This window comes from Gekko japonicus, unplaced genomic scaffold (assembly GCF_001447785.1).
Source record: "Gekko japonicus isolate JY-2015 unplaced genomic scaffold, Gekko_japonicus_V1.1 scaffold2604, whole genome shotgun sequence".
Taxonomy (NCBI): domain Eukaryota; kingdom Metazoa; phylum Chordata; class Lepidosauria; order Squamata; family Gekkonidae; genus Gekko; species Gekko japonicus.
In genome coordinates, this window is record NW_015177095.1 from 59,044 (window position 1) to 71,192 (window position 12,149).

Here is a 12,149-nt window from a genome sequence, read left to right on the forward strand (position 1 = left end):
CAGGGGCATCTTTAAGACCAACGAAGGTTTATTCAAGGTATGAGCTTTCGTGTGCAAGGCACACTTCTTCAAATACATCGGAATGGTGTGTAAGGTTCAAACCCATAGGCATGGAAATGAACATGTAACATGATGATGTTTAAGGTATGCGAAGTCCAAAAGAACAAACTAAGGTTATACGGTCAACAGCTGTAAAGCAATAAGTATGTCCGAATAGCAGATAAATGTCCAAAGGTGTCTTACACACTATTCCAATGTATTTGAAGAAAGTGTGCCGTGCACACAAAAGCGCATACCTTGAATAAGGTGCCACTGGACTCTAAATTTGTCCTACTGCTTCAGACCAACACGGCTGACTACGTGGATTTATTTTGATTTTAGGGTTTGGATCCTAGCAGCTTTCCCTCTGGTGAAAGAGAGAGGGGAGGCCATTTTTTAATCTACCAAAAAAGCTATGCTGGAGATGCGGGGGCTTAAACGAACAAAAGCCGCACGAGGCTGCAAGGAAGGAGGGGAAATGGGCAAATCTGAGTAGAAAAGCTGATAGGATCCAGCTAGCTCCATGGATCCGCCACTGTTGCAGCCACATAAATACCAACTTACAGGGTTAGGGAAGACCAGGACTGGAAATATAGATCCTTCCGTTGCCAAGTCTCGGAGGAAGAGGCTGCCAAGCTGAACTTTGAAAAGGGAAGAGTTCCTGCGGGGGAGAGATTCTGCTAGGACAGTCACTCCTGGAAAACAGACACAGATGCCGGTGTTATGATATTAGGTTTAATAAAATTATGCATGGAGTGGAGAAAGTGGGGAGATATAGAGCAGTTCTTCCCCCCCCCCTTGTGGGCAGTACTAGAAACTCTGGGGACTAGATTCATAAGAAAATACTTCCAACATGCAATCATAGCTAATTTGTAAAACTCACTGCCATGGGATTTAGTGATGGTCTCAACCTTAGGTGGCTACCAAGAGAACAGAAGAAAGATATGGAGGACACTGTCCACAAACGTCGATTAACAACAACAGCTCAACTGGAAACTCCGTATTTGGAGGCAGTGTACTTGTGAATACAGCTCTGCTAGGAACAAACAGCAGAAGGTGGCTCTGGCCTCCATGCCCTGTGCTTACGTGCCTTCCAACAGCATGTGGTCAGCTGGTGTGGGAAACAGGACGCAGGAGTAGATGGGCTAATCCGATCCAGCTCTTGCATTCTTAATTTCAATCAATGAACAGTGTTATCGCCTGTAGTGCAACAGAGCAACTGGTCCTGGGGCACTGAGACCCAGACTCTTGTTGCTGGATAAAATGTGAAACACGTGTGTGTCAGCCTGTGCTAGGCTAGCCGTGCTGAGTTGGTCTTGGGTTAACTCCAGAGTGTCTTTGCAGAAGTAAATTGTCAGGCTCACCTCAGAGCTGTTGTTTTAGAGCTGAACCTTACTCTCTTTCAACTTTTGAAGGGTCACTGGAAGAGTTCGAGTTTCAGCACTCCCCTCTGTCCTTCTCGCGACCTCCTTCAAAAACCCTCCTCATCGGGTCCACCTGTCTACATTTTTATTCACTTCTGCTTAACACCTGAAGTGCCCACCACCCAAGCCTTAAAGTAATCTAGCCAACCCTCAGGGCTCCTTCTCTCACAGGTATATAGGTTCGACCTGCCACCCTGCCTGCCATCTATCCAATCGTTGACGGCTAGCCCAGTTGTGGCCACGTCCTCTACCTCCTCCCTTGACAGCCACATCCCCTCGTTTGGGTCTAGGGGCCCATATTCCTGGGCCTCCTGGGAAAAACCTGTTCCTTGTTCCCCCTCCTCCTCGGTAATATTGGGGCTGTCTTCCATTGTAGTCGGGAGGGGGTTGGGAACGCCCTCCTGACAGCGTGACACCAAACAAGTGTGGCACAAGACATCAAACAAGTGTGGACTTTGCAAATGGATCAAAACTCATGAACAGTTTTTTAAAAATATTTTTCTTTTCTTTTTTGGTTTTTATGCGTGTGTGTGTGTGTTCCTGTGCCTGGAAGTCAGGCAACCTCTGGCGACTCCTACCGGGGAACGAAGGACGTTCAGAGAAGTGGCTTGATAGCCTGCCTCTGTCCTCCCGGCCCTGGTATTCTCTGGAGGTCTCCCATCCAAGTACTTGCCAGGGTCGCTCCTGCTTAGCTTCCAAGATCTGATGAGATCAGGCTTGCCTGGGCTATCCAGGTCAAGGCAGGTTTTTTTGTATTTATCAAGGTACAAAGCTAATGTGAGGGCCCTCAACCTATCATTCTGCTTGCTTCTGCTGTTAAGTTGTGTAGGGTAATACGCATGATCATAGGGGATGGGAGGCGAAGAGCCCAGGTGTCACCACGGGTATTTCTGCATTGACCACTGCTCAAAGGAAATCAAAAGACAAGAACTACTATTCAATGCAAGTATTCCCTTGAGAGCGGATTCCCAGGAGGCTGGTCCTCAAAATGGGCCCTGGATTCCTTCCTCGTTCCAAGTTGCCCGGTTGGAAACCTACTTTACAAAGCTCGCGTTCCTGCAAATTTCGCCCACGCCCCAGAACGGCGCCGATGATCCAATTCAGCCAACAGTGTTGCGGAGACATAAAGGAATGACCGGGGTGTGTGTGTGTGTGTGTCTTTCAGTACCTGAAAATTCCAACTGCATGAAGGCTCTTTCTTTCGCTCGCAGGCTGCGCTTCTCCGCGTGCAGCAAGGTGACGGAGCCACCCTGCAGCTGGAGATTTAACTTGGCAAAGACGTTGTCCCTCTTTGTGAAGGGGTGCTTGATGCTGGAGACGTCGGAACTCAGGTCAAAAAATTCATCGGCACCTGAGTTGATAAGAAGGAGCACAGCGGAGATTTCAAGAATGTGAGCCAGGCTGCCCATGTTCATCTGCCAGATCCTAGCCAGACCCTGGCTAAAAGCCTGAAGAACCCATGCTGTGCCTTGTCCCAAGGGCTCCCCAAGCAAGGCACTGCTGAGATTTTGAGAAAGATAGGGGGGGCATCACCATAAAATGGATTGCTGGGGTGCCATCTGATATAGCAGATTGTTAGGTTTTTAAAATTTGTTAACATTGGATTTTTACATGGCAATATGTTGATCTTATTTATAACTAACTGTTAGAAGCTGCCCTGAGATCTGCTTGGCGGGGAAAGGTGTGGGATATAACCTGAATAAATAAATAAAACAAATAATTAGTTGCTGTCGATTTTCCGGGTTGTGTGGCCGTGGTCTTGGCATTGTAGGACCTGACGTTTCGCCAGTAGCTGTGACTGGCATTCTCAGAGGTGTAACACAGAAAGATGGAGTACTCTCTGTGTCACATCTTTCTGTGTTACAACCTTTGAGGATGCCAGTCACAGCTACTGGTGAAACGTCAGGTTCTACAATGCCAACTAGACCACGGCCACACAACCCGGGAAATCGACAGCAACTAATGAACTCCGGCCGTGAAAGCCTTCGACAAAATAATCATTACACTGCAGTTGTTCCTTAATAAGAAAGTGTGTATTCCTACAACACACATGCGCCTCTCTCCATGTGGCAACAAAGCACATTCTTCTAGAGCAGGGGTCTCCAGCGTGGAACCCTTGGGGGGGCCATAGCGTCCCCCTTCCTGGTGCCCAACAAGAGCTTTTAGCCCACACGGAGCTCTTGCTCAGCAGGGCTTCTGATTGGCTGTGCAGACTAAAATAACACTGCTTCAGAAGAAGCCGCTGTCACAATGCTGGTTTTATTCCCTCTTGCTCCTCTTTCCCAGTGTTATTCTAAAAGCATCCCTCTTTTCCCCTGCACTTGGGCTTCCTCCACATGTGTGGCTCTGCCTCCTGCGGCAGCCATGCTTTGGTGCCCCGCCTCCTGCGGCAGCCATGCTGTGATGCTCCGCCTCCTGCGGCAGCCGTGCTGTGCTTGCACCCACACCCTGTCAGAACTCCAAAGGCGTCAAAATATCTACTGACCTGCAACTTCCTCAGGTCTCCAGTGTTCTGGGGTCTCTGAGAGCAATCCCTCAAAAGGGTCTGCTTCTAATGCTTCCTGGGAGTCGCTGTACCAGCCCCCCCAGCCAGGAAACCAAGACTGAAGGTACCGCAGCATTCCACTGCTGCTGCTGCTGCTGCTGCAGGATGTGGTGGGGGCTTCCAGATCCAGATCAGAGACTCCCCCCAAGGTATCAGGTAACGGCTCCTTGATGCTCTGTTTGAAATAAGCAGACACCTGAATACAGACCTAAGAGATTTTTTATTAAGCATTTCTTATCACAAAGTCTATTTTCTTGCTCTGTGACAGCAGCTGCTCTGTTGGTGGGATGCAACCGCAGCAAATAGGGTTAATGGGAAATTATCCTCTAGTCTTTCTCAATGGATTTTGTTCTGCTGCTGCTACAAAATGGCTATTTCGGTTAACCCGTCTCCCACTCTTGTTTTTTGGTCACTGTCTCGAAGTCCTGTTCAGTGAGTTCTAAGAATGATATGAATGCAGGCAGCTATGTCCTGCTGCGATTCTTGCACTGCAAACACGATTTTGAGCTGTGAAGCAGCTTTATGGCTTCTCTGAATACATTTCAGTATTCTATTGCAAAAATGTTGTAAAACGAACATTCAAAAACACGTAGTGGTATGCTCTAATGAACCAAAAGGGAGGGGAAGCGGCAGGTTATTTATTTATTTATTTATTTATTTAATTCAATTTATACCCCGCCCTCCCCGCAATGCGGGCTCAGGGCAGCTTACATAGGGGCAAACGCCAATATAAAACATAATTAAAACCATTTAAAATCCCAACATTCTTAACAAGTTATTGACTAAAGTGCTCTAGGTGTTCAACATGAAATTTCAAAGAAGGCATATTTCAACTGTTCAGCATTGTCTGCTCCAGGGAAGTACTGATGTTCCCTCATCCAGGGCCAGGTGAAGATGGAATAATGGTGATGGCAGTGGCGGCTCCTACTCATACGCCTGGTGGAAGAGCTCCGTCTTACAGGCCCTGCGGAACTGCACAAGGTTACAGCCCAATCTTATCAGAGCTCAGAAACAGGGTCAGTACTTAGATGGGAGACCACTAAGAAAGACTCTCCAGAGGAAGGCCATGGCAAACCACCTCTACTTAATCATTTGCATTGACCATGAGAGCCCCTCGCTGGGGTCACTGTGAGTTGGCTGTGACTTGACAACACCTACGCACATAAAGAACCAAACCCATCTCTTTCTCTTCTGATACATTAGCAGCACTTTGAGAGACCCTGACTTACAGTTTTATACATAGCTTACTGATGAAGCGGTTCTTGATTTTTAGTATGCTGTCTGAAACCTTAAATTTAAAAATGTGAAAATGTATTTGCAGTTACGGTTCGGTAACATTGCTGTTAATTCTGGTAGTGCAGCTGAAAAACAAATCAAATGCATAGTTTGAAATGAACCAGCAAGTCCTCTGTTCTGTTGGGCGCGCAGACCACCACTGCTAGGTGTATCTAGGTAGGCTGGTTGCACTTTTCTGAACACATTAGACCTGCCTGTATCCCATCACCTTTTGCTCCAGTTTAAAACTGTTACCATCTGCAGACCTGGCCTTCCCGTTATGGCCAATATCTTTTAATCGCACCCCCCCCCCCTTCTTCTTTTATTAAGGGAAAAAATAGCTCGAGTAAGACACCTGCTAAAGGCAACATGTGGCTCACCACTTTATTTCTGTTGTTTACTTGCTTCACTTATACCCCATCTTTCTCCCCAATGGGGAACCCAAAACGGCTTACATCATTCGCCTTTCCTCCCATTTTACTCTCACAACAACCCTGTGAGGTAGACTAGGCTGAGAGTGTGTGACAGGCCCATAGTCACACAGCAAGCTTCCATGGCAGAGCGGGTACATGAATCTCAGGTCCAAGTCCAGCACTCTAACCACTTAGTGATGTTTTAGTCAGTCGCTAATAAAGAAATAAAGCTGGGGCCAATAAAGCTGGTCCCTGAGAAAGGTATTACCCGACTTTTACATCTTCTGTTCTAGTTGACTAGTACAATTTCTGCACATTTCCCTTAGTCAGCAGGATTTCCAAATGCTTTGGAATGACAAGGGATTGCGTCTTTCAAAACCACCTCTCACCTCGGCCAGCTCGTGGAATTGTTTGTAAACTATCTCACGCAAGATTTTCAGCTCCTCAAAAGTCTGTTCGTCCTCAATCCGGTCCATCTCTTCCTATGGGTGAAAAAATAAGACCCAGGAAATGTTGGGGGGCAAGTTCAGCCCCTTTTCCCCAAATAGGAGAAGTAACAGAGCCTAAACATTACAAGAAACAAAACCCAGATTGAGCCGATCATTTATGAATTAAGTCATGTCTTTCATACTTTTATGCTACCAACAAACTAAGGAGAAGAATGGATCATAACAACTGGCTGTGACAGACCTCAAATCCTTTTAGGACTCTGCACTGTAACAGCTAGGGTTAAACTCAAACAGCACAGAACACTCGACACAAACACTTTTCACAGGCGGTATCAAAGAGCTCTTTTCAGCAATTTGGGGGCAGCAAACAGGGTTGGTGGGTGTTATAATCCATGGCAGATTTTATATACACAAGGCTATGGAGCTAGAAAGATGCCATTAGAATGGAGGATTTGAAAACAAATGGATTTAAAACCAATATATAAAGAGTCCGGTTTTATAAAGAGCAGCAGAGGAACATCGGAGGGAGGGGAGGTGTGCCTAAAAATACTGCAAAAAGTTTTTTACTTCCAAAGATCTGGAATGTTATACCCACTTATATCCCACTCTTGTGGCTTTCCAGAAACTGTGCAAAACTGAATTATTCAAGGCAGCTTTTATACGCAGGCAATAGAGTTGATTCACACACTTGGAAAAATTATTAGGGACTGTAGTCTCTACTACTGTGTGTAGCTTGCTGAAACAAGGATCCTACTATGGAATTTTGCATCATTTAATGTGTCACGTTAACCCTTACGCTTTGCTTCAGTTCTGGGGGTTTTTTTAGATTCCTGGTTGGTTCCACAACCCCGTTCCTATTTCATTGTGTACTGAATGTCCCATCCTGCCGATTGCATTGACTCACTCTGCGTCATCCGCCTTAAGAAAGGCAGATGATAAATAGCGTAAACAGAAATAAATTAAAAATTGCGTATTTTATTTATTTATTGAATTCGATTTTTATCCCGCCTTCCCCGCGGACGGGCTCAGGGCGGGTTGGTGATCAAAGCCACAATCGAGGTTCACGTTACGGTGCTCAGTTTAAACTGATCCTAAGTCAGCAATTGTATCCAAGCCAATACAACTCTAACGCTAAGCAACTCTAAATGATGCTTCCAACAAATGAAAGTTAAGCAATTTCTTTAACAGCTCTGTGGTTCCAGGTGGAATCACGCACACCACACCTCTCACATCATCGGAAGGCAATGGTGAGGCGTTGCCTCAACTCGTTCCGGTTCTCCATACCTGCTCCGCAGCAGAGAGTGGCACATCTTTCAACTTCCTGTAATAAAGATCAGTGTAGGAGACGGCGTCTTGAGCCCGATGCAAAGCAAATTCCCAGGAGGAGCGTTCTCTCTGCTCTCTGATCTCAGCGATGTTTGCATTCAGAGCAAAGAGCCACCATTCGCGGCAGCTGAAACATTGCAAAGATTTTGGCAGTTAAGCAGATTATACGAGGAATGAGCATCCATCCAAAAGAGGAGAAAAGGACACAGATCGTTCATTTCTCAGCCTCCCTTCAAGAGACTGAAGTATTTTGTCATCTTGCTAGTATCAGGAACAACGCCCTTCTTTTATATATATATGCCATTATATATATATGCCATTAACAAAGATACAATAACATAGAAGTGCGTTTCAATAACACTCAAAAAACTAAACACTCAAAAAACTAAACATTACAACTAAGAGATACAATACATAAGATCGTTGGTCTGCAGAAATAGAGGAGTGAGGATTACGATTATTGTCTGGAACAACGCCTTTCTAAGCTAGACAGCCTTATTTTCCCCCTTTACTAGCCAATTATTTTACCCAACGCTGATTTAAATTTTCCCTCTGACACCGAGAGCTGTCTGTCCCACACAGAATGTGCTTGGGAATTGTCTTCCCGCTCTGTAATGCTGAGGAAGCTAACTTGAGTTCTGTTCAGCCTCCCGAATTCTGGTTTGGGGGAAGTTTTCAGGTTAGGGCTCAACAATCAAGCACGCGCTATCTGTAGAGAAGGTCCCAGCTACAATCCCTGACATCTCCAGTTAAAGTAGCTCATGAAGGTGGTGTCAGATGATGCAACACAGCACTAGGTGGCCCTCTGGGATGATATACTAAGTGGCTTTTTGCCTGGCACAGGGATCTGACTCCTTCAGTTTGGGAAACTCCTGTAGATTTGGGGGCACTGTCTGGGGAGGATGGAGTTTGGGGACAGGAAACTCAGTAAAGATATGATGCTACTCTAGAACATCCATTTCTCCTAGGCTAGGTGTCCCTGTGGGATGACATACTAAGTGGCTTTTTGCCTGGCACATGGATTTGACTCCTTCAGTTTGGGAGACTCCTATAAGATTTGGGGGCACTGTCTGGGGAGGATGGAGTTTGGGGATGGGAAACTCAGTAAAGATATGCTACTCTAGAACATCCATTTCTCCTAGGCTCCAGGGTATACCATACAGCCCATCCACCAAATCTGCCATGCCCTCCAGGGAAATTAATCACTGCTTGAAATAAGCCATGAGATGCCTACGGGATGATTTGGGCAATATTAACATTGCAATTAAAACACAAAGAAGCTTCTTGAGACAGGTCACCCACTCATTTCTTAGAAAGGACCCCTCCCCAAAATTATAATACCGATATCTGAGCACTGCTTTACTGAACCTACAGTGATCTGCCTGAAATAAGCAGTGAGATGCCTACAGGATGATTTGGGCAATATTAACACTGCAATTAAAACACAAAGAAGCTCCTTGAGACAGGTCACCCACTCATTTCCTAGAAAGGACCCCTCCCCAGAATTATAATACTGATAGCTGAGCACTGCTTTACTGAACCTACAGTGAAGCATAAAAAGAAAACACATAATCCTATCAAATTTGCTCTGGGAGTCCTTTTTTAAAAATTTAAAGTTCTAAAAGGCACGGGGGGTTATCAATCGTCCATACTTTCCAGTTACGGCCACCTTGGGTCTCCATCTTCTAAACTTAAGCTGCCGCTCTTTTCGGTCCAGTTCCTTCAAGAAGTCCATTATTTGCCGGTACTGGGCCTGCTCAAATGAAAAGCGGCACAGGACAGTGATGAAGCTTGTTTCAAAAGTGACGTTATCAGTGACATCAACTGAACCCCCTTAGAGAGAATGCCATTGCTTTACACAAAGGAATGTTTAAACTTGAGCCAAGCCAATTTATTTCATCTCGACAAACTCATTTGATTTGTTACGAGCCACTGAAGGCTGGACGGGCAAGATTTTAATATAAATTAGTTTTCGTCTTCTAACAGTGTTATATCTGTGCGACCCTCAATTAGGAATGTTCTGTTTACAGGGCAACTTCTTCCCCCATGCAGCTCTTACCTGCGAAAGTTTCAGAGGTATCGTCTCCATCTGAATGTCAAACTCAAGCCGGGGAGAATGCCGCGACCTCAGGGGCTCCTTCGAACAGTTTCTCTTGAGAAGAGCGGAGGTACACACGGGCTCCAGGATGTAGTTGTGCTCTCGGCTCTCCATGCTCTTGTCCATGGCTTCCTGGAAACCACATGCATTAATTCTAGCAAATATATTATAGATCTGCACAATGATCCTATGCGGAGTCGCTCCCGTTTAGCCCACGGAAATCAGTGGGGCTGGAGTAACTCTGCATACGATGCAAAGTTACAGGACGACAACGATGTGAAAGAATCAGCCGGACATTTGCAAAAAGTAAATTTAAATGTCACTGGTGACCTACTAAAGACATGTGCAAAATACCGTTTAGCAGGGTTTTTGTAGAAAAAGTCCAGCAGGAACTCATTAGCATAATAGGCCACACCCCGAAGAAGAAACTCATTAGCATATTAGGCCACACCCCTGACTGCACCGCTCATTAGCATATTAAGCCGCATTCCCACGTTACCAGAAGTGTGGTCATCCAGTCACACCCACCTTTTGCTTCTTATTCTGTTTACCTTGTTTGTGGTCAAAACCCAGGGCTTTTTTTGTAGCAGGAACCCTTTGCATGTTAGGCCAGACACCCCAGTGTAGCCAATTCTAATGAGTTTCTGCTCTTGGGTGTGGCCTATTATGCTAATATGTTCCTGCTGGGTGTGGCCAACTTGGGAGCCAGCCGGAACTCTGTTCCTGTGCGTTCCTGCCCAAAAATAGCCCTGCCATTTAGTATCTCACGCAGCTGCCTTGTAGAGCTCAGTGCTGACTATTCTGCCTGGCAGAGGGCCTCTGAGGTCTCGGCAAAAGAAAAGTCTTTCCTAATGCCTGCTTCGAGAGATGCTGGGGATTGATCTGGGGACCTTCTACATACCAAACGCATGTTCTGCCACTGAACTACAGCCCCTCCCGTATCTGGATTATATTCAAGAGGACTTTAGAAAGAGACTATCGGACTCATTTGTGATAGCTGACTGGGGGCTTGCAGTTTCCTTGTGAACACTTCCAACATTAATACAAGAATGTTGATAAAAAATGATAACCAAAATATGGACGGAAGGATCGGCAGAGGCAGCACATATTTTATACATCGGCGGAAGCCTCCGTGTGATCATGGGGGTGGGGGGAGAATAGGGCACGGTATACAAACAGTATCTGTTTATTTACTCCATTTATATCCTGCCTTTCTCCTCAATGGAGATCCAAAGCAGGATATATGGCTGTCCTGTCCTCCATTTCATCCTCACAACAACCCTGTGAGGTAGGCTAGGGAGAGCATGTGACTGGCCCAAAGCTATCCAGCAAGCTTCCGTGGCAGTGCGGCGATTCAAACTTGGGTCTTTCAGATCCTAGTCTGACACTCTAACCACTACACAGTTACTAAGTTCGTGCAAAACACTCTCATTACAGCAGACCTACTTGCTTTCTCCTTGCCTCTCCCAAATCCACTGCCAAATTGATTTCAACATTAGATAAGTCTATGCCCACACACGCTGTATCCACAAAGCAGCAACATCTTTGACAAGAAACAAACAAAAAACTTTCATCGTACCTGCAGTTCCCCCGGTGGCAAGTCTCCCATTAAAGTGCAGTCAGTATCCCAATAAATGCTGAAATCAGCAATCTCCAGCTGTTTCTTCCTCATTAGCTCCTCCACCTTGAAACAACACACAGAGAAAAAGAAGCACTTTTCTCCCTTTCTCGTAATACAAGAACTCGTGGGCACACAATGAAATTGCTGAGCGGTCGGGTTAGAACAGATAAAAGGAAGTACTTCCTCACCCAAAGAGTCATTAACACGTGGAATTCACCGCTGCAGGAAGTGGTGGCGGTTACAAGCATAGTTTCAAGAGGGGACTGGATAAACATATGGAGCAGGGGTCCATCAGTGGCTATTAGCCACAAGGTATAGATGGAACACTCTTATTTCTGGGGCAGGGATGCTCTGTATTCTTGGTGCTGGGGTGGGCAAGAGTGGGAGGACTTCTGGAGTATGGCCCTGCTGATGGACCTCCTGATGGCACCTGGGTATTGGGCCATTGGCCTGATCCAGCGTGGCTTCTCTTATGTTCATGTAATCAGCAACACATTATTCTATTTCAGGGGTGGCCAAACTGCAGCTCGGAAGCCACATGCGGCTCTTTCACATATGTTGTGCGGCTCCCGGCAGGGTGGCTGGGGAAGTGAAGGGGAGACAATCTTCCCTTCCCCAGCCAGTGTTCCCCTCCCTGGGTAGGCTTGAGGTGAGGGGGAGGAGCAGAGAAAGCAACTTTAAATGCATTCTCAAAGCCCCCACACACCCCCGGCCAGCTTGGAGAAAACATTTGTCTCTTTAAATATCATTATCAATGTCCATTTTTACCCCTTTTGTTTTTATTTCTGGCAGTCTCATTCAAAGTTACCGTTAATGAAAAGCAGATTTGCATATTTTCCAATAAAAACGGGTGTGCAATATCTGTTCATGTCTTGCGGCTCTCAGACACAGAGGTCATTTCGGGGGGGATCGCGGGGGATCGCAGTTCCCCCGGGTGAGGTACGGGGGGCGGGGCACAT

At 46.1% G+C, this 12,149-nt stretch overlaps 1 protein-coding gene across 1 annotated transcript in view; it reads right to left on the minus strand.

Annotated features, from left to right (window-relative positions):
- VPS13D (vacuolar protein sorting 13 homolog D (S. cerevisiae)) overlaps positions 1 to 12,149 on the minus strand; it is a 77,117-nt gene that overhangs the window by 58,722 nt on the left and 6,246 nt on the right. The window contains exons 6-13 of the mRNA XM_015428281.1: positions 11,149 to 11,253; positions 9,531 to 9,701; positions 9,124 to 9,224; positions 7,430 to 7,598; positions 6,086 to 6,178; positions 3,949 to 4,183; positions 2,632 to 2,814; positions 604 to 734 (exon numbers count right to left, since the gene is read on the minus strand). Coding sequence (XP_015283767.1) covers positions 604 to 734; positions 2,632 to 2,814; positions 3,949 to 4,183; positions 6,086 to 6,178; positions 7,430 to 7,598; positions 9,124 to 9,224; positions 9,531 to 9,701; positions 11,149 to 11,253 — 1,188 coding nt within the window. The remainder of the gene's footprint in view (positions 1 to 603; positions 735 to 2,631; positions 2,815 to 3,948; positions 4,184 to 6,085; positions 6,179 to 7,429; positions 7,599 to 9,123; positions 9,225 to 9,530; positions 9,702 to 11,148; positions 11,254 to 12,149) is intronic.